This window comes from Phascolarctos cinereus, unplaced genomic scaffold (genome assembly GCF_003287225.1).
Source record: "Phascolarctos cinereus isolate Bilbo 61053 unplaced genomic scaffold, phaCin_HiC Scaffold_3;HRSCAF=262, whole genome shotgun sequence".
Lineage (NCBI taxonomy): Eukaryota > Metazoa > Chordata > Mammalia > Diprotodontia > Phascolarctidae > Phascolarctos > Phascolarctos cinereus.
This window is the reverse complement of record NW_027555736.1, coordinates 14,892,033-14,918,538: the sequence shown is the minus strand read 5'-3', so window position 1 is coordinate 14,918,538 and position 26,506 is coordinate 14,892,033. Positions and strand designations below refer to the sequence as shown.

Here is a 26,506-nt window from a genome sequence, read left to right as displayed (position 1 = left end):
AGCTTCTAAAGGTGGAGGTGAGGAGGGAGGGCATCCCAGATGTGGAGGACAGCCTAGCAAAGGCACAGAGATGGGAGATAGAATGTCGTGTGTGGGGATCAGCGGGTAGTCCCCTACGGCTAAACCAGAGAGCATCTGGAGTCAGATGGGGAAGGACTTTAAATGTTGAACAATGTTTGTATTTTATCTCAGAGCAGGGGGTGACATGCTTTGGGCTTACTGATTTGACAGCTGTGTGGTCAATGGATTATCAAGGGGAGAGATGGAGGCAGGGAGATCAATAAAAGGCTGTCACAGTAGTGCAGGGAAGAGGCCATGAGGGCCTAACCAGCAGTAGCCAAGGGCTCAGAGAGGAATTAGATGTGAGCAGGACCCAAAAGGGAGGATGGAATTGAGACTGAACGGATGGAATTAAATTTTCGCCCTAGTAGGATTTCTTTCAAGTAATGAAACATCTCAGCAAGGACTGAACGGTCAAGAAAATTTCAGAGAATCACCAAATCAAAGAATGCCAGAGCTGGGACCGACCTCGGGGGCCATCCTGTCTAACCAGGGAAAGTACTTGAAAAATAGATGCAAGGGAATTAGCACTGTGGGAACAGACTTTATGGAGAAAGTTGTTTGGGGTGAAGTTTTGGACTTGTTTTTGTCTTTTAAGAAGTCTGGTGGGGGAAAGAGATGCCATATCAAATGTACTCAGGACACCTGGGCACCCACCAATCTGCTCAGCAGACCAACTATTAGATCTTCAGCACATGATCCTTCGGGAAGGTGAAGAGTGTCCAGGAGAAGGGAACCAAGATGGCGGAGGGCCTTGAGTTCATGTCATGTGAGGATCAGCTGATGGAAGAAGGGTTGTTTAACTGGAGAAGGCAAGACTGGGGTGGGGGGATGTGATATCTGGCTTCAAGCATAGGAAAGGCTCTCATATGGAGACAGGATTACATTTATTCTAATGGAGCATTGGATGAAGGTTAGAAAGGAACCAACGTAGGCCGAGATGTCAGGGGGAATTTCTCAACAGTTAGAGCTATCCCAGAGAGAATGGGGAGCCTTTGGAGGTGGTAAGTTCCTTCTCCTTAGAGGACTTGGGTATGTTAATAGTGGGGATTCCTTTCCTATATTAGTTGTAGTAGATGGTTGCTGAGGTACCTCCCAACTCTAAAATTCAGCGGTTTTATGGGAATATGCTCCTCTGGGAGTGCCATAATCAAAGAGACAAGGGCAGAACCATCTCGTGTTCAGCCGGCCCATTTTTACCCACACTTCTCGTTTCAATGCTCATACCTGCCAGTCAGGAGTTCATACATTAGGATTCCTAGCGACCAGTAGTCTGCCGAAATGTCGTGACCTTTGTTCAGGATGATCTCAGGGGCTACGTACTCTGGGGTCCCACAAAATGTCCATGTTTTCTTTCCAAATCCTATTTTCTTTGCAAAGCCGAAATCAACCTAGAAGCAAAAAGCAAAGGAAAGAGAACATAAGTACACATAAAACAACACTGCTCCACACAGAGGAAGAGAGGTCAGTGGAATACTAGAAGATGTGGTTTTGTTGATTTTAATCAGAGAACAAATACATATGGGGAGAGTGATAAAAATGAGAAGAAATACTGGACTCCATAATCCCATCTTCTCCAAACAGTTAATTTGTGTTATAAACAACTGAACAACCACCACTAAGACAACAAACTTCTCTAGGGAAGGAAGAATGATTCGGTTCCAAACGTTGTCTAGTTTTGAGTCGCCCCCACGAGATTTCTCGTGGCAGTCCTTTCCGGTGACTTATGCACGTTATCGTATTCATTTTACACAAGAATGCTCGCTCTTATCTGAACAAAGAAGGAATTCTGAACTAGTCTTCTGCCATTCAGTTAGTTGAGTCACGTCCACCTCTTGGTGATCCCATTTGGGGTCTTCTTGGGCAAAGATATGGGCTATTTCCTTCTCCAGTGGATCCTTTTGTTGGGCAATCAGAGGTGAAGTGACTTGCCAGGGTCACACAGCTAGGAAGTATCTGAGGTTGGATTGGAACTCAGGTCTTCCTGACGCCAGGCCCAGTGCTTTATCCACTGAGCCACCACCTGCCTCTCTGAACTAAGTTACCTTCCTCTTCTTATCACTTGACCCAATTTAGCCAGATCAGCTGATCTGTTGTCTCCAGGGCTATCTGGACACCTAAACACACTTTCCACCAACTTTCATTAAAGTCATGTCATTAATTAAATATCATGAATCTACTCATTCAATAATGTAACCTCATTACAGCTGTCTTTGTGTACTTTAAGGCAGCATGTGTCTACCTCTTGCCGCCTCCTTACTTCCCTAGATTCCCTGGCTTCCTTTCAAATTCAGCTCGTCTCCTACCTTCTGTTGGAACTATCTTGGTCCCCCATGTGCTGGTGTTTCCCCTGTTTGTACTGCCTGCCTTTACTTGCTGTGTATGTGTCTCAGATGCTCCCGCCATTGACCTGCACTCCCTGAAGGCAGTTACTCTTTCTTCCCTTCTTGTGTCCCCAGCAATGAAGCCCATACATTGTAAGGGCATAATAAAAACTCACTGAAGAATTTAAAACTATCTTTGGACTGAACCTGGGATTCCAAGAGATGGAGGTAAGGAGGGAGAACATTGCAGGCAAAGAGAAAGGTATTTCCTCATAGTAACTCTGATTTTGCATGTTTGTTTTTAAGTTAAAATGCCATTAAAGTAAATACATTTTTGTCAAATGTATTAAAAAACTAGATAGCCCTATTTTCTTTTTTCCCCACTTAATAGTGTTTTATTTTTTCCAATTACATGTAAAGATAGTTTCAACATTCACTTTTACAAGATTTTGAGTTCTAAATTTTCTCCCCTTCCCCCCCCAAGACAGCAAACCATGTGATATAGACTATACGTGTACAATCATATTAAACATATTTCCACACTAGTCATGTTGTGAAAGAAGAATAAGAAGAAAAGGGAAAAACCATGAGAAAGAAAGAACAAAATAACAAAAAAAGAGCAAATAGTATTCTTCAATCTGCATTCAGACTCCATAGTTCTTTCTTTGGATGTGGATAGCATTTTCCATCATGAGTCTCTTGGAATTGTCTTAGATCATTGTTTTGCTGAGAACTATGTCAATTAAAGTTGATCATCACACACACACACACACACACACACTCACTGAGCAACTGACTAACTTGTTCCCCTTAGCCTCAGAAGGCCAGATTAGGGGCAATAGGTAGAAGGTGGGGAAAAAAGAGAAAATACTCCAACCACTAGGATTGTTTAGAAGTGGAATTCCTTTGGAAGGTCATTCCTTTAGAGCTGAAAGACAGTTCAGATGCCATAAAGTCCAATCTCCCTCTTGTGCAGAGGGGCAATTGAGGTCAAGACCAGTTCTATGGTTTGCCCAGGGTCATAGCTAGAGAAAGGAGACAGCTCTGGCTTCCCTCTCATGGAATATTCTTAAGCAGAGGCTGGGTGACCATTAGTTGGGGGTGTTGTAGATGCCATTCCTGGTCAGGTATCCATCAGAGCAGATGGCCGCTGAAGTCCTTTACACACTGATGGTGCAAGGGCTTATATAATATTTATTGACAAATATCAAGGTTATTACAAGTGTTAACAAATAGCATCTCACCAAGCTCTGCTCCAGCACGTAGACTCTTTTGAACAATTATAAAATTTCCTTGAGTACTAAGGAATAACTATAAATTTTGACCGTGAAATAACCAAATTTAGCATGGAAATATCTCCTTAATTCCAATTTAATACAAATCCAGCCACTGAGAGACTCAGAGTACCTAAAATTTGCTGATTTTCAACCCGGTGGGATTCTTGGGGTTAGAGATGTTTCCTTCCTTTTTCTTTTTCTTTTTTTTTTAACAGTGGCATTTGAAACAAAGCCTAGAACATAGTAAAAGCTTGATAAAACTTGAATTTAAAAGGATTTTTCAGGATAAGTAAATTGTTTCTTTCCATCAAATTGAACAGTTTAACTAATACTGGGTAGGATGAGTTAATGCTGAGAATCCTCTGAGTAAAGTAGGTTTTTTTTTTTAAATAAAAGCCTCAAAATCCTTTCCCCAAGGGAATTAAAACATACTTCAATTTAATGAAATGAAAAATCAATCAACTACTGTTTTCCAAACACTATAGTAGGAACAGAGTATACAAAGAGAAAAATGACATAAGTCCTGTCTTCAGAGAACTTACATTCTGTCAGGGTAGGTACGTGTACAAATAAGAAATACAAAGCTTTTGTAGAGGGAGGGAGAATGTGTTTTTAACTAGAGGAATTAGGAGAGATTTGTGTAGGAAGAAGCACCTTGAATACTTTGAATTAGCTAGGATTTCTGTGAGTTGGATGGAGATGAGGAGGCTGTGGATTCCAGACAGAGGAGACCACTTTCCCAAATGTGTAGAAGCAGGTGAGGGACCATCTCATGTAGAAAACAACTAACAGGCCTGTTAGACCAGAACAGAGAGAAGATGAAGGACAGAAAATTAGGAAAACTGGAAAGGAGAGCTTGGGGAAAGCCTCAAATGCCAGGGTAAATATTTAGTCTTTTCTCCTACATCTACTAGGGAGCCATTGGAGATGTTTGAGGAGCAAGGGTTCATATAGTTGGGTATATGCTTTAGGAACATGAATTTGTCAACTGTGTGGAAGGTAGACTGATAATGGAAAAGACTAGAGGCAGGAAGAACAATTAGAAAGGGCTTGAACTCCAGCAGGTGCTTTGTGAGAAGAGGAAAGTACACAGATGCAGGAAACATGGAGGTTGGATCAAATTAGATATGGAAACTCATTGGGTGTGTAATTGGAGAAGAGGGAAGATCAGGCATTACAGTAAAATTGTGAACCCTGAGGTGGTGCCATAGGAAAGAGATATGTGTGTGTGTACATGTGCATGTGTGCATAGGTGTGAATGTGTGTACGTGTGTGTGTGTGTGTGTGTGCACCCGCACAATGGGTTTGATGGGAAATATAATGAGTTTCACTTTGAGCAGGTGGAGTTTGAGATACCCTTATGGGACAGCTAGTTGAAAGTGTCCAAAAAGCAGTTGGTAACATGGTTCAGGGAAGAGATTAGGACCAGAAGTAAAGACTGGAATTCATCTATGTAGAAATAATAACTGATCCCATGGGAGCTGATGCACCCAGGGTGAAAGTGTAGACAGAGAATAAAAAAAAATTATTTCAGACAGAGCCTTTTGAGATGCTCATAGGAGAAAGAGGAAGAGCAGTTTGATATGTAGGAAGAGAAGCGACAGAGACAAGTAACATGGAAGGCTGGAAGAAGAAGACCATGAGCAGAAGTTGGGGGATTGGCCTTGGCAAGGAGGGGGACGAGCTCTTCTTTAGAGACTGGGGCAAAGGAGTCGATGGGAGAGGATGATGAAGAGAGATTTTGAGGCACTGTGGAATGAGAGAGAAGAAGGGACATGAGACGGTCAGCCTTGGTTTTCTCAGCAAAGTTAAGTTCTCTGCCGGGAGCTCGGCTGGCTCTCTCTCTGCTCAGAGAATTGGGAGGATGTGTTTACTATAGGAGACTGGAGGAGAGAGGGAAAGGTTTGCAACAGGTATTGTGGAAGATGTGATAGAGTTGTTTGTGGAGTCATAAAAGGATTTCTGTTCAGCAGTGAGTACCTGGCTGAGATGAGTTACCCTCAACTGGCAGTGTACCTACTCTGTGTGATTGATTGACTTTTTTAAAGGAACACATGAGGAGGAATAACATGGATAGTAAGGGTGACTCAGCTTTGGGGTTTGGAAATAGGACAGAGGACAAGGGGTTAAAGGAAGTAGGAAGTATATGGTTGAACTGATTAGTCATGGGTGCAAGACTGTGAAGGATGAAAAGTGAAGACAGAGCAGGGGTGATGAATTGAGAGAAACGATGGAAGGACCGGAGGTCTAAGTGAGGATAGAGGATAAGTCAAGGAGGAAATGAGGCAAAAGGAGAGATCAACAGTTAAGTGACTATGGTGGGAGAGTGGGATTTTAAAGGTCTGAATTATGGAGGTGTGACAGTTATGGCTAATTGTGGGATCAAGGGTCCAACTGCTTCTAAGATTAAATGAAGACAGAAGGAATGAGCATTTAGGAGGCTGACTGGAAGGGAAGGGTGTTCTAGGGGGTATCAACATTCTTGAAAATGACTCACAATATTTCTAGATAATTGAGACAATGATTCAACTATTTAAAATTATTTTGGATGGAAGGTGTCTGGAGGAGATTACTTCTCTACAATTCCTCCAAACCTAAGAATGTATCATAACAAATGTTAGAACGTCCCAGTCTCTCAGAATGGCACTCCACACTCCAAAACATCACAGGCCTTTTTTCACAATGCCTAGAATATCGAGACATTGAAGGGCATGGACTGCGTTTAGGGGAAAGAGTGAGATGTTCACATGAGTGCTGTGAGATTGGCTTCCTATCCGAAAATTCATCCCCTTTGTGAAGATACCAGCAGCAAAAAAGTACTGACCAGTTTGGCGTAACCTCGGTGGTCGAGAATGAGGTTTTCTGGCTTAAGGTCCCTGTAGATGATTCCTTTGGAATGCAGATAGGCAAATGCTTCTACGACACACGCTGTATAAAATCTGGTTGTTGAATCTTCAAATGAACCTCTGGGAAAGAGAAAACAGAACGAATGGAGCACAAAGAATGGGTTAACCAAACAGACTCAGGGACTTCACAATTTGTCTTACCCCTGGCCAAAAAGGAAGGCCAAAGAACAAAGAGCTGATGGGCTCCCAAGGCCTAGGAACAGCTGACATTTGTGTAGTCCCTTAAGCTTTGCAGAGTGCTTTTGCACGCATTGTCTTCTTCTATTTTCTTCTTAGAAGGCATAGGCTTATAAGACACATTGCCTCCTCCGTTAGACGGGGAGATTCTTGAGAGCAGGGGCCTCTTTCCTGCCATTCTTTATGTGCCTGGCACTTAGCCCAGGGCCTGGAACATACATATTTGTGGATTTGACTTGTTTACTTAAGGGCAGGAACTGTAGAGGACGGCACATAGTAGGTGCTTTTTAAATGCTTGTTGATCGATTAATGCTCACCACTGTGTGTGTTAGGTACTCCAGGTCTTACTGAGTCTCATATTTTAGAGAGTAAGAAACGGAGAGAGGATGACCAGAACTGATAAAGGAAAGGGGGAAGATTCAAAGCCTGAACTCAGCATCCAGTCACTGCTAGGACTTCCCTGCTTCCCTCCAGCTCTGAAGCAGCAATGCTACCATCACCAGCTGAAGTATTCTCTGGAGTGAATACCACGTCACAGGAGCACACTCCAAGACAGCTTCTAAGAAGCAGCTGAGAACACAACACAATGATTTGTCTAAAAAAATGACCAATATTCTTGAAGGCTAAATTCCAGAAAGGCCTAGAGTGTATTTTAATGCTAATAATCATAATGATAATCATAATAACACTTAGAATTTATATAGTGCCTACTATGTGCCAGGCATTGCACTAAGTGCTTTACAAGTATTATCTCATTTCCTCTTCACAACAACCTTGGGAGGCAGATGTTAATGTAATCCCCATTTTGCAGATGAGGAAACTGAGGCAAATAGAGATTTTTTTTTTTTAAATTGCTTGACCAAGTTCTTACAGCTACTAAGTGTCTGGGGTAGGATTTGAAGTGAAGTGTTCTTAAACTTCTTAATTTCAGGTACCTAACAACTCCCTTCCACTAACCGACTAGCCATCCAAAAAGGGACAATGACAATCATGGCGTGTGGGAGAATCATGCTTCGAGGCTTATCTGCCAGCTAGGTTTGTGACAGAACTTCAATTTTAAAGAGACTAGCAAGAAGAAGCTTTGGTTTTGAGATTTTGTTTCCCATAGATTTTTGAACATTTTTTTTACTTCCATGTGATATTAAAATAAAATATTGTTCTCCCTCACTTTTTCCTTTCCTTCTTCCCTCCCTCTTTTTCATCTTATCTTTGTTCCTTCCTTCCTTCCTTCCTTCCTTCCTTCCTTCCTTCCTTCCTTCCTTCCTTCCTTCCTTCCTTCCTTTCTTCTTTCCCTTTTTTCCTTTTTCTCTTCCTTTTCTAGTGGATGGAAGGAGTTGGGAAAAAAGTGAATGACACTTGAAAAAATTGTAAATTTGTTGAAGTATTTCAAATGCAAAACCACATTGGATAACCCAAGTCTGATGCTACTCATATTATATAATAGAGTGAGAAAAGGGAGCCGGTGGTCATGTCATTTATATTTTATCAACGAGAAACCAAAGGTTTAGACAGGAAACATGGCTAACCAGAGGTCCTATGCTGGGACTCCAACCTAGGTCCTGTGACTCCATATTATCTAGTTTACCAAGGCCTTTGTATTTACTATTTATTACCAAAATTATCTTGTGTTTGTCATAATACACACACACATGTATATATATATATATATACATGTATATTTATGTACGTAGACCTGAGTTGAAATCCAGCCTCAGACACTTATTAGCTGTGTGACCAAGGGCAAATCACTTAATCACTACCTACCTTAGTTTTCTCATCCACAAAATGGGGGAAATAATAGCATCTACCAGGGACATTTTCATTTTCGTATTTGTATCCCCCATCCATGCCTGGCATATAATATTCTCCTAATACCAGCTTGCTGATGGATTGTATGGAGAAGACTGAATGTTTGTTTGAATCATTGAATGGTAGAATTGGAAGGGCTCTTAGATTTACATCTGCTCTAACCCTCTCCTTTTACAGAACGGGAAACTGAAGCCAAAAGAATCGCCAAATCCAAAGTCACACAATTGGTATGGAGCAGAGCCAAGATTCCAAACGCAGGTCCTTTGACTTTACTTACTATGCCCTTTCCCACTCTTCCATATTGAAACATATTCATCTATTTTATGAAAATTGTATGAGAAAGACTCCATATTTTATCAATCAATGATTAGGATAAAAGACAAAAATCAAATAATGCCTATCCTCAAGAGCTTACATTTGGTTTCATGTATACCTTTTGACAACAACCAAGTCCTCTGGAAATAGGAAGTCAATTAATTGGGGAGCAATGACTCTCAGGTAACTTTGATCATGAGTTTTAATGAGAAGCTGTGTTGCCTCAGGAAGTTATCATGGTGTAAAGTATAAGGTTCACCTGAGAGACCTTCCAAGTTGTGGAGAAAGAGATCATTACAAAAAAATCAGTAATATCACTTTCATCACAAAATACCCATTTTAGATAAGTTTTGGAATTTGAATCCAATTTATTGAAGTCATCACATTAAGATATGTCAGAGTTACTTAGAACAGGATGAAAATGAAAAATTACCATCAACAGTGGAAGTGACAATCTCCAAATTGCTTTAAAGCACTTTTGTTTCTGTTTTTATTAACAATTTAGAAAGTGGCTAGAACAAATACATTATGTATTCTGTAGCTCTTTTAAATGCTAGCTACACTTGACAGTGAGGTTTTCTCCGTGACACAAATTAATAGAGAAGCTCAGATCACTTCAACGAAAAAAGATTCTTTCTGTAGCTAGATGGCAGTAGACACCAGTGTTAAATTAGACCAGACAAGGAAATGTAATTACCCTCTTGTCCACCAGAATGGTCAATCTTTTCAAGTGTGATCGACATAAGCAGATTTCAGAAATTGGAGGATGGAACAAATGTGAAAGAACTCCAACAGGAACATGGGCATGGTGACTTTTTTCTTTGATTGTCAACAATGGATGGTCAACAAAGAGCGACTGAGTGATTTCCTTCGTAGGACAAATTTGTTTTCAGTAAGAAAGTCAAAGAGGTGAAAGCCCATTTTGAAAAGAGAACCATTTCCTTTCAAAAAGTGACAATGTCAGATCTTATCTGAGGTCATCCAACAACTGGATCCAAATAATCTCCTACCCACTGCACAGATGAATGCAAGGGCAGGAGCCAATTAAATTTGGCTGTGGCTTTACAAATGCACTAGAAAGAACTTGTCAGAAAACATGTCTTTCTTTTAATGGGAGGTGAGGACTGGGTCCAAAATGTCAATTCATGAATTGATTACTTAATATTCTTTCTCCCTTCCCCCACCCCTCCTCAGGTCTGGACCTGTGAGTTTGTTGTAGAGAACTCCCATTATGGAAACTCCCTCTATTAAAAGAGTTCAGCAACTACTGGGTAACTTTCATTCTGAGAGTCAGGGACAGGACTTGAACCCAGGTCTTCCTGATTCCCTGATTGTTCTTCTATCTACTTATGCAACAATAATTCTCTATATTGTCTTTTTCAAGACAATTAACATAAAATCTTTAATACTGATATTAAAGAAATTCTAGGCAAGTGAATACTTTAAAAAAAGGGAAAAAAAAGAAAAAACAAATTCATTATATCCAAATAACACACATTCTTGAGTGTGAATCCATTTATTTAACATGTGAATCAAACTGATTAAAAAAAATTTAGCTAAATCAAAATGTTTTCAGAAAAAGAAGCCAGTGCACCTATCTCCACTGTACTTTTATTATTAGCCACCATGATAACAGTAACTGGCATATCTGAAGGGTTGTGATATTCAAAGAGTCCTTTACAAACATTCTTTCATTTGAGCCTCACAACCACTTTGTGTGGTAGGTACTATAGATGTTATCATTCCCATTTTACAGATAAGGACATCAAGGCCGAAAGACATTAAGTGACTTGTCCATAGTTACATAGCCAGTGTCAAAGGTCAGGGTTGGTGTGTCTTATCCCCCTGGCTAGAATTTCAGCACCTTGAAAGCAATGGCTGACAACTTGGTGGGGATGTGAGGGAGGGGCTCCCTGGGGAGGTTCATGTTGGGCTTGAGTTCTGAGCTACTCCCCTACCACTCAGATTTTGTGATGGTCCATTCCCGTTGTTTTACTGATGAGGCAGCTGTGAGAATCTGCCCTAAGTCACACAGCCAGAATTTGAATTCAAATCCTTGAAATTCAGAGCTTTTCCCTCTATAACACATCTCAGTTTAATTAAATTTCATCTTCTGTATCTTCGCTCTGTCTCTCTCGTACAGAGTAAGCACCTGATAAATTTATTTTGTTAAATTCTATGAATTTAGATACATCGTAAGTCAACTCACATCCTCCAAAACACGACTTCACTAGTAAAAGGTTCATGTACCAAATCCAGACCATAAACCCTGTGTTAGCTGTGCTTCCTTATGCCAATATACAGAGGCTCAGTGGCTGGAAATGAAGGAAACCAGAAACATTCACTGGAAGCCTCATAGAATTGTTAGCATGAGAAGTGGCATGAGGAATCGGCTAATTCAACACCTTCACTTTATAGTTGAGGAAAGAGAGAGATGATATGCCCCAGGCCACATAATAAGTTATCAGCAGAGTCAGGCATTCCAAACACTGTACTTAATGGCCCTCGGTGAATAACAGTGATCAGAGCTGTAACAAGGACCAGCGACGTCCACACTGAGGGCAGGCAAAGCTGAGGCTGGGAGTAGGAGGGAAGGAGAACAAGGCACTAAAAACATGCACCTGCTCTCCCTGGCATGTCATAATATTTGGCTGAAGAAGCCATTTTACATTTTTGCCTTGGGGGTAAAATGAGCCAGCAAAACCAATCAGCTGAAAAAAAAATGTTCAGGACCTCCTGCGTCTGGAGGGTTCTGCTTGGCTGGGGGAGAAAGCAGACGAGATGGGAGCTCATGGCCCAATAAAGGGCTAAAACTCCAGCAGGGTGAGTCCATTAGAGGCAGCCTGATACAGTGGCCAGAGGGCTGGACCTGGAATCAGGAAGACCTGAGTTCAAATCCTGCCTCTGACACTTAAAAGTTTTGTGACACCAGTCTGGTTACTTATCTTTTCTGAGTCTTGGTCTCCTCCTCTGTAAAATGAAGGGGTTGAACATGACAGTCTCTAAAATTCCTTCTAGCCCCAGATCTAGAATTCTATGAAGCTTTGATGCAATAGGAGATAGGCAATTCCAAGTTCTAAGTGGTGTCCAAGGGAAGGAAAAATACACGCGCACACACACACACACGCACACGTATATATACATATGCAAATACATATGTATGCATATATGTATATCTGCATACATATATGTATATATAGGTAGGAGTATGTGTGTAAGAGAGACAGAAGTGAGATAAATGAACTTGAGGTCCAAGGACTCAATCACTTTTACTCCTAGTGCCAAGCATGGGACCTCACACAGTTGTAGGCATGCAATTAACTGACCGACTTAATGATCTAATACATGGATCTCCATAGGCAAACAGTAGAAAACTCTGTGAAGGCTGGATAGTGAATAGAGCTTTGTGTGTTAGCTAGCAGATACAAGTTTGGTTTGACTTTGTAATGCCCCAGGGTCCAAAAGACCATTCCCATTGTTTTGAATTTCTAAGAGGGAGATGATAAATTCCCAAACCAAGGATGCCTCCATAGGAATGCTATGTTTAGCTTGGGGTATTTAGGTGTCAGGATGAGGGAGTGAAATTCTGAAGACTCTGAGAGCTCAAGCAAGGAAGGAAATGACATGGGCTTCTGGTGTTAAAATATGGAAGGAACCTAAGGAGAAGAATTTGGGTGGGCAGTGAGTGGAAGACACCTGCTTAGGATCACAGGACTTAGAGTTTTAAAGTGACTTCAGAGATCATGTAGTTCAGGAGTGTGCCAGTAAATATTCAACAACTGGCTCTCTGGTGGTGGCTGGGGTGGGGAGGGTGTAACCACAATAAACTCTTTGGTTTCATTTGTATTGTTAACATTTTCTCTGTCACTTTCCTAAGTCTAGACCACCCATAAAACAATAACTTAAGCTCTGGCTACCTATTTCCAAGATGTAAATGCTCACACTGTCAGTTTAACAAGTGGCTCTCCATTCACCCATTTGAGCAGACTCTAGAAGACCTCTGATTTAGAATGTTGCATTTGCTGCTACTTGTAGTCACTGTATCAATTGTTTTTGCTTAACATTTTCTTTTGGACAAGGCAGGGTTGAGCACGTGGGAGAAATGTGGAAATGATTATTACATAAAAACAAAAACCATCAATAAAACAGACTGAAGAAAAACCACTAACAGTGGAGATGAAACCTGCTGGCCTGCTGGCTAAACTTTTCTAGGAAAAGTTTAAGGAAAAGTGGAAAGAATTTACAAACACAAATGTCTAAGTAGAGAAAGCCATGGTGGTAGGGGTAAAAAGGAAGCAAGAACTTGCAATTAGGCCAGGCTTAGGCAAAAACTCTGAGTTAACCTCTACTTTAAATCTAGCTCTGTCCTAGACCATGGAGATAGGAAAGCTTGGTGCTGCCAAGCACCCCAAGAAGGTCTGGGTTCCAATCTCCCCTCTGACACTTGGTTCTTGTGGGACAGTGGCCAACTTATTGCACTACCTTTAGTTTTGGCTTCCTTCTGTACAAAATGTGAGCAAAATTGGGATGTAACTTACCCCCTAGGGCTGGTGAGAGCTGCTGAAATAATTACATTGGTAAAGTGCTTTGTAAGCTCTGAAGCACAGTGGAAATGTCAGCTCTCATTCCCCCACAGTGCAATGAGAGAGCCTTTTGCTCCCAGAATGCTGAATTCTCCAGAGATGCAGCAAGTTCATAGCAAAGACCCAAACCCATGTTTGAGCTAGATTGAAGTCCATGTCTGCAGTCCAACAAGCGGGCATCTATGGCAAAATGTCTCATTGGATTTTGTTCTTGCTTCTCTACCTGATATAGGAAATTGTATAATGCGAAACAGCAACACACTCATGGAAGAACGTTACAAATATTACTTTCTTTTGGACTCAATCCCCTACCTGTCCCTGAGAATCGTCCAAAGCTCTCCACCTAGGCAGGCTTCCATTAACATATACAAGTATTTGCTGTCTTTGAAGGTTCGATATAGTCTGTGAATCACAAACAAAAAAACATAGGGTTATCCAAATGATTTCCTTCTAAAATAATTTGATAGTAGTTCTCAAGTGTTTGGGTTACATTTTTTTATTTGATATGGAATTCTTGAAAATAAGGGTGGGGAAAAGGCAGTGGTAACAAGCATGTCCTTGAATAAGAACAATGATGCTGATCCAGACAGAAGTACTTGGGTTTACTCTGCTACAACTTGGACCCCTTCTCCAAGCACAGGACTGGGCAAACCATTCTGTTGTTCCACATAGATTTCTGTGTGTGCGTGTATATATATGTACAGGTATATTTATATTATAGTATGTGTATATTTATGTATAGTACATATACTTACAGTACAGTATATAGTATATTACATATAGTATATATTTACATCTAGTATATATACTTATAGTACAGTACATAGTATATATTATATCCTATATATAGTATATATATAACATATATTACGTGTATAGTTATATATAGTATAAATATGTTTGTAGCACAGTATATATTATATATAATATATATAGCATATATCTTATATATAGTATACATTTATATATAGTATATAGTATGCATATAGTTATATAGTATATATACATACAGTACAGTATATAGTATATATATGTCATATATAGTATATATTTATACATAGTATATATACTTATAATATAGTACATAGTATATATATATAGTATATAGTATATGTATATTTATATATAGTATATATACTTACAGTACATGTATATATATCCTATATATAATATAGAGTATGTGTATGTTTATATACTATATACTTATAAAGCATATACATATACTAAATATATAGATATACATATTTATACTATGTAGTTAGCTATATTTATGTATCTTCATATGTGCAATAAACCAAATAATAAACTAACAATAACTAAACTAATAAATAACCAATAATAAACTAATCATAACTGAACTAACAAATAACTAAACTGATAAATCAATAACTAAATTAATAATAATAATACTACTAGATCACTTTTCTGATGAGCTTTATAGAAGTTTACAAAGATTTGACAAGTACTATCTCATTTGATCCTCACAACAATTCTGTGAAGTAAATACTATTATTACCCCCATTTTACAGATGAAGAAACTGAGGCCAAGAAAGAATGAGTGATTTGCCTCAATTCCCACAGTTGGTAAATTTCTCAGGCAGGATTAGAACTCAGGTCTTCCTGCTCCTCTGTGCCCTGTGCCACGTTTTCCATTTCTGAAGTCATGCTATTTCTACCATCTGTGCGTTACATCCATCGACATCATTTGTATCTATAGCAGAATCTCTAATCATTTCATGATCTCCTTCTCTTTAGAAATGTCCTTCTGTCTCTTGTGCCCAAGCAGAATGAGCTCCTCCTACTGCCACATCCTTGAATGCAGAGTGGAATCATATAATGTGTTCTATGTATATCAATTCTATCTCATTTGTGTGAGGACAGGCCCTGGTCCATCTGCAGAAGTATCAGTTTGACAGGGCCAGAATAACCCAGTCCTTTGTTGTCTTAGGCCTCACCTTTGGTTCTCTGACATCACACAGGAGCTTTTACAAAGTTTTGAAACAAAGTTCTTAAAATCTCTTAGGAAAAACCAGATATTTTAATAATTAACACTTTTTCCTTTATGTGGAACTTGGCTAGGCAACTTTGGGCAGTACTAGATAGGGTTAAGAACCTTAATTCCAGGGGCAGCTAAGTGGCACAATGAATAGAACACCAGCCCTGGAGTCAGGAGGACCTGAGTGCAAATCTGGCCTCAGATACTTGACACTTAGTAGCTATGTGACCCTGGGCAAGTCACTTAACCCCATTGCCTAGCCCTCCCCCCCAAAAAAAAATCCTAATTCCACAAACAGATGACTCTGTAATACTTTAAGTGTCCATGAGTTCATGTATGTGCCCATTCCCTCCACCTACAGATTATAACCTTCGAAAATGAAGTCAATGGTCTGCTGTAGCTAAAAAAAAGTCACTTTGTGGCCAACCTGTTGAGAAGCCATTCCAAATTTAGCTCATCTGCTTCTCAGACGAAAGACACATTATCTGTTACTGGTCCTACACTTGAGTTCCTTCCAGTTTGGTTGGACATTCCAGAGCCGGAACTATAAGCAGCACTTTCTGAACCTGAGCAAATGGCACAAAATGGTGCCCTACATTAATTTTTGAAGGGTGGTGTCAAAGGCTGTAGGATGCCACAAGAGGATTCTGGGAAAATCATGGGGAGGAATAAAGGTGGATTGGAATGGGGAAGAGCTTCTTTGGGGTATGGCCAACAGTCTGGTTGAGGAAATCATCATGTGGTAGCCTCCAATATTTTAACTACATATTAAGGTGCTTACTAGGTACTAAGTGTCATTATTTCTCCTTTTTCTAAAAGCTTGAAAGTGCTGTTAAGATGGCCCTAAATTTTATTACCCAAGGACAAAGTCCCAGTCATCTCACCCTAGTTACAGCTCTGATTACAGCTTGCCTTTGAGATGCTCATCAAGTCATTTTCATACTGCAATGAAGACTCAGGAAAGGACTTTAGTAAGTTTCATAAAAGGAATAAGATTCTTTTTCCTTTTTAGGAGAGAAACTGAATGGAGCAGAAAGAGATTTGGAAGGAAGGTATGGCATGAGCTAAGGAAACTCATTGAATATATAACTTATCTATGCTGAAAACTTTTCCCTTGTTTGGGAAAGGTTTTTTGTTTTTGTTTTTGTTTTTGAAATTGTGTGTGTGTGTGTGTGTGTGTGTGTGTGTGTGTGTTATTTCTTTCTGATGTCAGTAAAGCTTATGCAAAATCAGGATTTTATGGATTAAAAAATCAAAAACACCTTAACGTTAGAATTAGCCTAACTGTTCTGTACACACAGAAAATTTCTAACTGGGGTCTGCATTGAGACATTGACATGGGCAAGTACTTTTTTTTTTAATAAAACAGAAGGAATTTGCCCCCAACTATGCTTTTTATCCCACCTCACCATTCCTCCTATAGGTTTGAAATCTGCCACACCAAGCCCTACCTGACAATGAAATCTGAATGAGCCCCCTGCATAATCTGCTTCTCAGAACGGATGTGCTCCTGTTGTCTTGTGTCTACAATGTGGCGCTTCTTGAGAATTTTCATGGCAAATGTTTTCGATTCTTCACTTTTCAACTGGACCTAGAATAAAGAAAGATCATGCATTAGTGAGTGATACAAAGTTTCTGGGTGATTATCTACCATGTAACATAGTTCCCATTTTATGGGAGCCCAAGGAGGCCAACCATCTATCACTATCACCCAAAATAATAGTTAAAAAGAAAAGATGGCATGCAATAGACTGTCTTACAAACCAGGCGTTAAGCTTCTTTCTCACATCATTGCTAAAGTTAAAATAATTAGTCAGATCAACTCAGAGATGTACTGAACTCATTGGTTCTTACCCTTATAACCACTACCACCAACGACATCAAATCATGGTATCTTAATGCAAAGGAATACCATTCTATAATTAAGATCAATGAGTAGGAGGACAGCCAACAAGCCTGCAGAGATCTTCATGATATAATACAAAGGGAAAGAAGTGGAATGAGTAGAAGGGTGAAGGAAACACTAGGATCATTAGAGGGAAAGTGAATGAGAAAGAAAATGGTTGAAGAATCTGATGATGTTGAGGGAGGGATTGAAAAACTGTGAAGTAAAATATAGAGTGATTAAGAAAATTCATTGGTGTTTTTTTTTTGATGTTTGATGTACAGCTCCTAATAATTCATTCAGTATAACAGCTAAAGCTCATATTTATATAGCATTTTGAGGTTTTTGAAACTTTTGACAAACATTTTCTCATTTCAGCTTCACAATAACTTCATGAGGTAGGTGTCATGGAAGTACTGGATGGAGAGTTTGGAAAATCTGGGTGCAAATCTCACTCAGACGTTTATTAGCTGGGTGACTGAACAAGTCTCTTAGTCTCAATTTCCTCATCTGCAAAATAAAGATGTTTAACTGAATAGCCTCTAAGATTTCTTCCAGCTCTAAATACATGATCTTGATATGATATTTACAGATGAGGAAACTGAGTCAGAGTCACTCAAACCATAAATATCTAAAGATGAGATTAGAACCCAGCTTTTTCTGACTCTACTTCTAGTCTTCTAGACATGATCCCAGGCTGTCATTTCAATGTATTTCATGTGATGATTGAAAAAAAAAGTGGAATAAAAAATGATACATTCCTCTGTGAGTATGAAAATAAAACAAGCAGTTCTTCAAATCAGCTGATCTGATCTCAATTCATTTCTGAAATTGTGTCTAGAGATGTGGGCATATCCAAGATCAATTCAATCCAATGTAGCAAACATTTATTAAACACTCACCATCTGCAACTCTTGGAAAGAAGTTGGGGCTACAAAGAAAAACTGAAAGCCAGACTCTGCCCTCAGTGTGTTTCCAGTCTACTGAAGAGATACCAAGTCTTCAGGAAAACACACACACATGTGATCATTTGAGGAGGAGGAAGAGTGTCGAATCTACCAAAGGTACCAGCAAAGGTTTTCCACCGGAAGTGGTGCAGAAGCTGATGTCATTTCTCCTCCTGTGGAATAGCTGCCCAAAGCATTTATGTCTAACATCCATTCCTCTTCTCATGACGATAACTCACATTTATCCAGGACTTTAACTTTGACCAAGCACTTTTATCACTATGGATTTGCAAGCTCCATGGTGTGAGCATAACTCTCCCCCTTTTATGGATGAGAAAACTGGACCTCAGAGACGGTCACTTAGCCAGAGAAGCACAGGGAGGCACTGCACCCAGCTGCAGCGGCAGTTCCATGATGCTCCCCTGCCTTTCTTTTCAAGACTCTTTATTTGCTTAGCTCGTCATCACTTCCTTTCTGTAAAACTGAGTCTCTGTACCTTCTACCTGGTGTTTCTATTCCTGCCCTCCGGGAGCCAAACAGAACCAGTCTGGCCTCTTTGCCCAATGTCACCAGCAGCAATGATCTTCTCTCGAAGTCTTCCCTTTTCCATTCTAAACCACCAACTCTTTCAGCAGAGCATCCCAGGGCACCAGCTCTGTCTTCTGGAGGATGATGGGCACCCATTAGCTTCCCAGTTGGTTCATGTCTCTCTTTAACTGTAGTGAAAAGGATAAAGCTTGACTGGGACCGAGCACGGCCGGACTCTGGCTGTGTTCAAGATGGACGCCTGGTCTTTCTGAGTGCAGTCGAGCACCAACCTCAGGCAGCCTCAGGAATATTTCAAAACTTCCTGATTAACAAGTGAAATCCATCTCCCTGACTCGGTTGTCACATTTTATTTCTTGCTTCCACTTCAGGGACAGTTCCAACGTTCCTAAGGCCATTTCCAGGAACATAGGGGCAGCCTGGGTTCAGAATGGAAGTACGTTAATAGGATCTGTGGCTTAGATGGACCCTAGGGCACTTCAGCCTAATGGATCTCAGTTCCTTGGCAGCCTCTGCGAACCTGCCTGCCTGTCAGGAGGGAGGGAGGAACACTTCCTGATTAAGATGACATTTCAAAATGCGTTTCCCGGCCGAAAGCTTCTCTGATCTCTGGCTAACCCACTCTTGAAAGCAACAGGTCAAGATGTTAGGAAGAGGGAAGTTCTTTGAAACCAGGCACATAGAAGCATTTATAATGAAAACATAGAGGAATGCAAAAAAAGACGCCATGGAAGGGGTCAAGATGGATCTCTGGGAGGATGGCTCCAAGCCCAGCACACAAGTTTCAGAGCAGAGAGCCAGTCAAGCCAGGCTCTTTGGTGAGGATCTCTGAGCTAGAAGAGACCTTGCTTGAGGACAAAAATGTCCTTAACAACATGTCCAATAAATCCATTATCTGACCACTATTCAAAGACCCCCAGTGAAGACTTGGTCAAGAAACAGTTCTGAAGCGCTTATTCTGTGCCTGGCACTTGCTGAGCACTGGAGGCACAGGAAGTCCATCACCTCCTGAGGCAGTCTGCTCCACTCTGGAACAGCTTGAACTGTTTGGAAGTTTTTCTTTAATTGAGCCTACATTGGGCCCTTTCACCTTGTGCTTCTCCTCTGGAGTCAAACAAAATAAGTCTAATCCCTCTTCCAGCATTCAATCATTCAAATAAGTGAAAACAGCTCTTAAGGACCATCCTGACCCCAGTCCCAGCCAAAGTCTTTTCCAACTTCAATCTACCCTCCTGTGACGCAGACTTGAGGCCCATCCATCCTGTTATCTTCCCCTGGATGCACTCCAGCTTATCAAACTCCTTCCTGAAATGTGGCCCCCAGGACTGAATTCAATGCTTTGCACACAGCCTGATGAGGCCAGAGCACAGAAGGACCTGTGTGCCGTTGCTAGCCAGTAAGGCCATGGTCCACACCAGTTAGCTAAAAATTGTCTTCTCGGCAATGCTGGCATGATTTTAAAAAATGACTTGTACTAGTAGTCCTTTGCTTATCAGCTAGGGACTTGGGCTACCTCAACTTAAAGCCAGAGTGGAGTATCAGGCATCAGCCCAAAAGAAACACAGCTACAGAATTCTGAGGCAAGTCACAAGCCCTCAAGGTCCCTGTGATCTGCTGATTCAAACAAGGATAATTGTGAAACTTCTTCAACATCCTTTTATCTGTAATACTTCATCTAAGCCCTCCGGTTAGACTCCACTTGCAGAGTTAGAATGTGAGTAAAGCCTTTTAAGGTGATTAATGAAGGGAGTAGTAGTAGTAGTAGTAGTAGTAGTAGTAGTAGTAGTAGTAGTAGTAGTAGTAAAAGTAGTAGTAGTGATGGTAGTGGTAGTAGTGGTAGTAGTGGTGGTAGTAATGTGGTAGTAGTGGTACTACTACTACTACTACTAGTATTATAGTGGTGTAGCAGTAGTAGTAGCAGTCACAGTAATAATAACAAAAATTGGCATTTCTATAGTGCTTTAAGATGTTTAAGATCTTCTATTAACTCCATCAGTCAGCTAATTGAATTACCAGGCTCTAGAATTATAGAAAGTGAGATTTCAAAGGGATCTTTGAGATCATAGTCCACCCCCTTCCTGTAGCAGAAGGAGACCCTGAGGTCTGAAGAGGGACGTGACACAGATCACAACTGAGTGGTGGAATCAGGCCTCAAAACCAAGGAATCTAATTACGCAGGCATCTTCGAATATGTGAAATCATAGGATTGATCAGACTTTTTCTGCTCGGTCCAAAAGGGCAAAAGGAAGTTAAACGAATAAAAGACAGAGTCAAGTTCAGGAGTGCTGTCTGTCCCAAAGTAGATCAGGTGCCCTTGGAAAGCCGTGGGCTTCCACTCCATGAGAGTGTTTGAGAGAAGGCTGCATGAGCCCTCTTTGGGTGGCTTGGAGGTGGCACTTCCTTCTCAGAAATGAGGTGGGCTGACTGGCTTCTGAGGTGTTTCTAGTTTTGTGATTCCAGTCTCTCCCCAACACTGTGCTGAGTCCCTAATCTCATTATCATGTACCAAAGGAATCCCCCAAAGGGTGCAACATACAAAGCCTCAAATGGGAATCCAGTGAGAATCTCTCTCTCTCTCTCCCTCCCTCCCTCCCTCTCCCTCTCCCTCTCCCTCTCCCTCTCCCTCTCCCTCTCTCTCTCCCCCTCCCTCTCTCTCTCTCTCTCTCTCTCTCTCTCTCTCTCTCTCTCTCTCCTCTCTCTCTCTCTCTCTCTCTCTCTCTCCTCTCTGTTCAGGGATGCCTTGCCTTCCTCCTTTCTATGGCAAACTGGCAAACATTTCCCAGTGATGCTCCTTGGTATTTGATGGGATCATTTTACAATGATGTATGGCAAAATTTGGTGAATTAGGAAAAAGCCAAATCACTATATTTTATATTTTTTTCTTTCTCTTATTGGAAACAAAAGTTGGAGTTGGAGTTTCACAGTCTATGGCTCTGGTACTCAAGGCAGCAAGTGACAAAGGACCAAGGAGCTAGAACTGCAGAGGAATGAACTTAGCCTATCGCTCCTTCCATCTTGACCTCCCATTCCAGTCCCGGGGCCATGATTGCCCAGAATGTGCTAGTAAAGTCAGCCAGCCATGGTGTTCAGACCAGTGTGTATATGGGGGACATCTCACAAACACAGTGACACTCACCTTGTGTCCCCCTTCTCCAAGTATCAAGATGTTTAGCATCCCAAATGGTCCATAATTGGACTGAGGATGATCATAATGCTTTCTCTATTTGCCAGACTATGAGATCACTCTTCTAGATCAGTAGTTGGAAGGGGGACCTCAGGGGCCACCCAATCCACCCTTTCATTTCACAGATAAAATGAATCCTGGAAAGGTAAGTGACCTACCCAAGGTCACACAGTTTATAAGTACCAGAGGGGAATAAGTAGAGAATAGAAATGTGGTAGGCTACTTCTGGAAGACTTGGTGAGCTATAATAGTGAGTGGAGTGGCAATCATAAGATTATGTGACCTCATAGATATTATAGACGTGACTCTAGGGCTCCAATCTCACTCCACAGAATTTCTATCAGTCACAAAATTCAGATCAAGGGGCAACAGAAACAGTGATGACCTAAAAAGTTATTCATATTGATTTTGTGAAAAAGAGGAATCACAGCATGAGAGGCAGGAGGTCTGACTTGAAGTCATGAAGACTAAGGCTTAGATTTCACTTCCCACCCTCACTGGCTGTGAGGCCATGGGTAAGTTACCTAACCTCCCTGGGCCTCAGGCAACTCTCCCAGACTAATTTAGAGATGAGTTGAGATCAGCATCAATAGATGGATTTCCCAAACTGATGGAATAATGGAACTCTGATGTGTTAATGAAACATAGATATCTATGTCTGGTCATTTATTTGTATTCTTTCCATTAAAATCTGCTTTAGTAAAAACAGAATTTCTGTTCTAACATCTATCTAAAATAGGAATCTGCAACCTCATTTCATGTAATGGTTTGCTTTACATTGAAATTCCATTTTGGTATTTGGGATTAATTTTTATAGGGGCATAATGGGGTCAGAGATAGAGATGTTGACAGGCCATTTGTTCAAACAGGGCTAGCAGGTGCCCAAATAATGCCTTCCTAAGTAGAAGTAGAAATGGCATCAGGAATGGCTGAAAGAACTTTGGAGGAACACCTGTTAATTGTATTTAGATATGTGTCTTCAGCATACCTTTGCATGTGGGCAGTACCAAAAAAGGGGCTGTTCTCTTGCCAGGCCATTCTGCTTTCCTTAAGGGGAAGAAGGACCAGCATCAGTCCAAGGTCAACATGGACAGAGGCTAAAATTGGAGGCCCATGACTGGGAGGAGATTAGTCTTCGTTGACTGGTCTTTCTTCAGTTCTCTTCATGAAAGGGCTAAAGAATCATAGAGTCAGTGTTTACCTCAAAGAATAATCTGGATTGAAATGGCTAGCACATGGTTTCACATCCAGTAGGTGCTTATCAATGCATGTTGAATTGAATCAGAATGGAATCCATTGTCTCTCCTATGATCCATTCATTTAACAAACATTTATTTAGCACTTACTGTGGCATTTTGCTGAGGAAAAGGGATACAAAGCTACAATGTCACCTATGGGAAAGCAATGGTGTCCTTGTTCTTTGCTCTTATGAGATCACATTTGAGGTAGTGTGTTCCAGTCTAGGGGACATATTTCAGGAAGGGCATTGAGAAGGTGAAGAAGGTCCAGCATATCAGGAGCACAAGTTGAAAGTCAAGTCAGCAAACATTTATGAAGTACCTACTATGTGCCAGGGACTGTGTTAAGCACTGGCAATATATGAAGAAAAGTAACCCCTGCCCCATGCAAAAAAGAAATCCAAACAGGCCCTGTTTTCAGCCTTTCTCTCAAAGTAGCAGGCGCTCCTGGGTCTCCCCTCACGAGACACTTTCGAGCAAAGGCTGGACATCCACCTTTTGAATGTATTGCAGAGAGGTTCCTCCTTCAGGTATGGCTTCAACTAGTTTCCCCGGAGGAATGTTCCAACTCCAGGACTCTATGGTTCTGATTATATGATGTACTACCTGCCCTTAAGGAGATATAACCATGATGAGAAATGCGGAATCTGACCACAGGCTGAATCATTCCTCTTTTGTCTTTATGTGCAGATGGGAGAGCCCTGTGGTTGGAGCCAGAAAGCGTACAGGTCCGCTTCTCTTACTAATTGGTTATGTGATCCTTAGCAAATCACCTAGCTGCTCTGGGCCTAGAGGGAACTGTACAGAGGAATCTTTTCACTTGAGGCTAAAACAGGTAGAGGTGTCTGTGTGGTGGCCAAGAGTAAAGTCTAATTTGTTTGGGAGGTTTGGGAGGATGAGGGTGGTGACAGGTTATTAGAGGACTGTGAGGTGAGATTAAGGGACAGTGGCCACTATGGTAAGTAAGTGTGCCCTTCCTCCCCCACTGATTGTTCCCTGGGCAAAACCCCAGTTACCTCAATGTAGACGCAGCAATGGGACTAGATCAGGGGTCTTATCCTAGTATTCACAGATCCCCAAGGGATCTGCAGATAAATTTTAGGGATCTGTGAACTTGGATGGGGAAAAAAAATTACATCTGTGTTTTCACTAACCTTTGTTTTCCTTTGGAAACCCCTTATGTATTTTTCAAACATTTGTAAACATTATTCAAAGAAGGGGTCCATAGGTTTTACCAGATCACCCAAGGGATCCATGACATACCAAACATATTTTAGGAAACTCCGTTTGCCCTAGGCAATCTCTGAGCTGTCTTCTAGATCCAAAATTATATTCTACATAGTGGCCATTGTTTTGATCTGACTGTCATCATCATCAGAAAGGAATCCTGCCATCAATCTCTCCCGTTCTGTGTATTCTTGCCTTTATTGGGTCATGCCTTTAGAATTGAAAGGAATCTTAGATATTATCAAATCCAATTTCATCAATTAAAGATGAAGTAACTGAAGTTCAGAGAGGTTCAGCCACTTGTCCAGAGTCACAGAGCTAATAAGTATCTGAGGTGATACTGGAACCAAAGTCCTGTGGACTTATAAACTTAGCACTCTCTCCTCCATATGATCCTTCCTCTTTAAAACATTCAAAGCATTTAAACAAAAATAGCAGCAGCTGTCACTGGCCCAGGACTTTAATAGCTCTACAGAATTGAGGAATATGAGGAGACTCAGATTAATCCTAGTGGCTGGCCTGCAGCATTGAGAGGAAGGGCCAATAGTGTGTGTGTGTGTGTGTGTGTGTGTTGTGTGTGTGTGTTCTAAAGCATATGATTTTACTAGGAAAGATGTTTATGTGGCCCATGTACGTCATCCTCACTATTTATGGACCTCACTGGAAGTTAACAGCCTTATAAATAGTATGGGGAAAGTTCACCAGAAGTTTGTGATGAGGGACAAAGTGGGAAGGGCTTATGTTGAACAGGAATTTATTGAGTAGGATTCCATGCTTGGCATCTATACAGGAAATTAAAAGTCCAGGATAACAAACTGCGCACATTTGTAATTAACGTGTCAAGGGTGAGTGGGTTTTTGTCTGAGGGGCCGTTATGGACACTAAGTTCCTGAAAAATGCCACCCACATGTTTTCCTGCTCTTTCTCTCAGGAAAAGGTCCCTTTCTCTGACTTGATCTCTCAGGGGGACCTTCTATTATCCTACTCATTCATGTGAAGAGTCCAAGCCACCAATGTTTGTTTACAGAAGCTCTGCCATCCCTGGTTGTAGATTTCAGTGTCTCCTACATGGTGATAGTGGACATTTCAAAGAAGATAAGATTGCCATGTAACTGGCCCCTTGTCACAACCAGCTCATGGAGACAAAATTTAAGTCAACAAAGAGAGTTAAGACATGTCTTTCACACATCTATGACCTGCTACGGTGTTCCTCCCCTGGTGTGGGTTGATAGAAGGTAGAATGCTGGACTTGGGACAGAAGACCTGATCAGCTCCTGGTTCTGACATTGACCAGCTGTGTGACTATGGGTAATCTTCTCATTGATCCCAGTCTCAGTTTTCCTATCAATCCATTAAATTGCAAGCTCTTTAAAGAAGAGAGTGTTTTGTCTCTTTTTGTATCCCCCAACACTTAGCAAAGTGCCTGACATATAATTGGGGATTAATAAAAGTTAATTGGTTGATTGATTAATTAAAGATATCATATCAGGAGGGAAGGATGACCCTGACAGACATATACAGGGATCATTGGGCCCAACCTTGTCTTTTATAAAGGGAGAAACTGAGGCCCAGACAGGTCAGGTGAATTGGCCAAGGATATAGACAATCAGTTGTGGAACTAGAATCTTATACTTTTCATAGATCTGTAAGGAGGAGTGACATGCAAACTTTCTCCAGCATTCCAGGAGTAAGAGGAGGTGTGGAAGCCTTGTTCCTGCACTCATTTATGTGGGCAAGAACCATCTACACTATTCAGTTCTCCATAACTGCATCACCAGTAACATTGGCAGGAATCTCTTTGTTGAGACAAGGTCTAAAACTAAAATGTAAACCACAGGATGAATGAGCATCATGTGATGAGTAAATGGGAAGGGAAGCAAGGAAGATCTTTACAGCTCACATCTCTGACAATCCAACAAGAGGAGGAGGACATTATTTAGCACTTTGAGTGTTTTGAAGTCTCAGTTTATTTTTCAAAATGCACGTCATGTCTTTTATTTTTTCATATCACTTATTTTTCTTAATATGTTCC

General features: G+C 40.9%; 1 protein-coding gene across 5 annotated transcripts in view; it reads right to left on the bottom strand.

Moving 5' to 3' along the window:
- Positions 1–26,506, bottom strand: part of PRKG1 (protein kinase cGMP-dependent 1) — a 1,361,110-nt gene that overhangs the window by 11,019 nt on the left and 1,323,585 nt on the right. For 4 of the 5 annotated variants that reach the window (XM_020974951.2, XM_020974950.2, XM_020974952.2 and 1 more), the window contains 4 exons: positions 16,899–17,038; positions 13,764–13,853; positions 6,486–6,627; positions 1,288–1,451 (listed from right to left, as the gene is read on the bottom strand). In XM_020974951.2, coding sequence (XP_020830610.1) covers positions 1,288–1,451; positions 6,486–6,627; positions 13,764–13,853; positions 16,899–17,038 — 536 coding nt within the window. Of the gene's footprint in view, positions 1–1,287; positions 1,452–6,485; positions 6,628–13,763; positions 13,854–16,898; positions 17,039–18,234; positions 19,077–26,506 lie in introns of those variants that run through there. The other variant, XM_020974953.2, reaches the window with a different exon arrangement.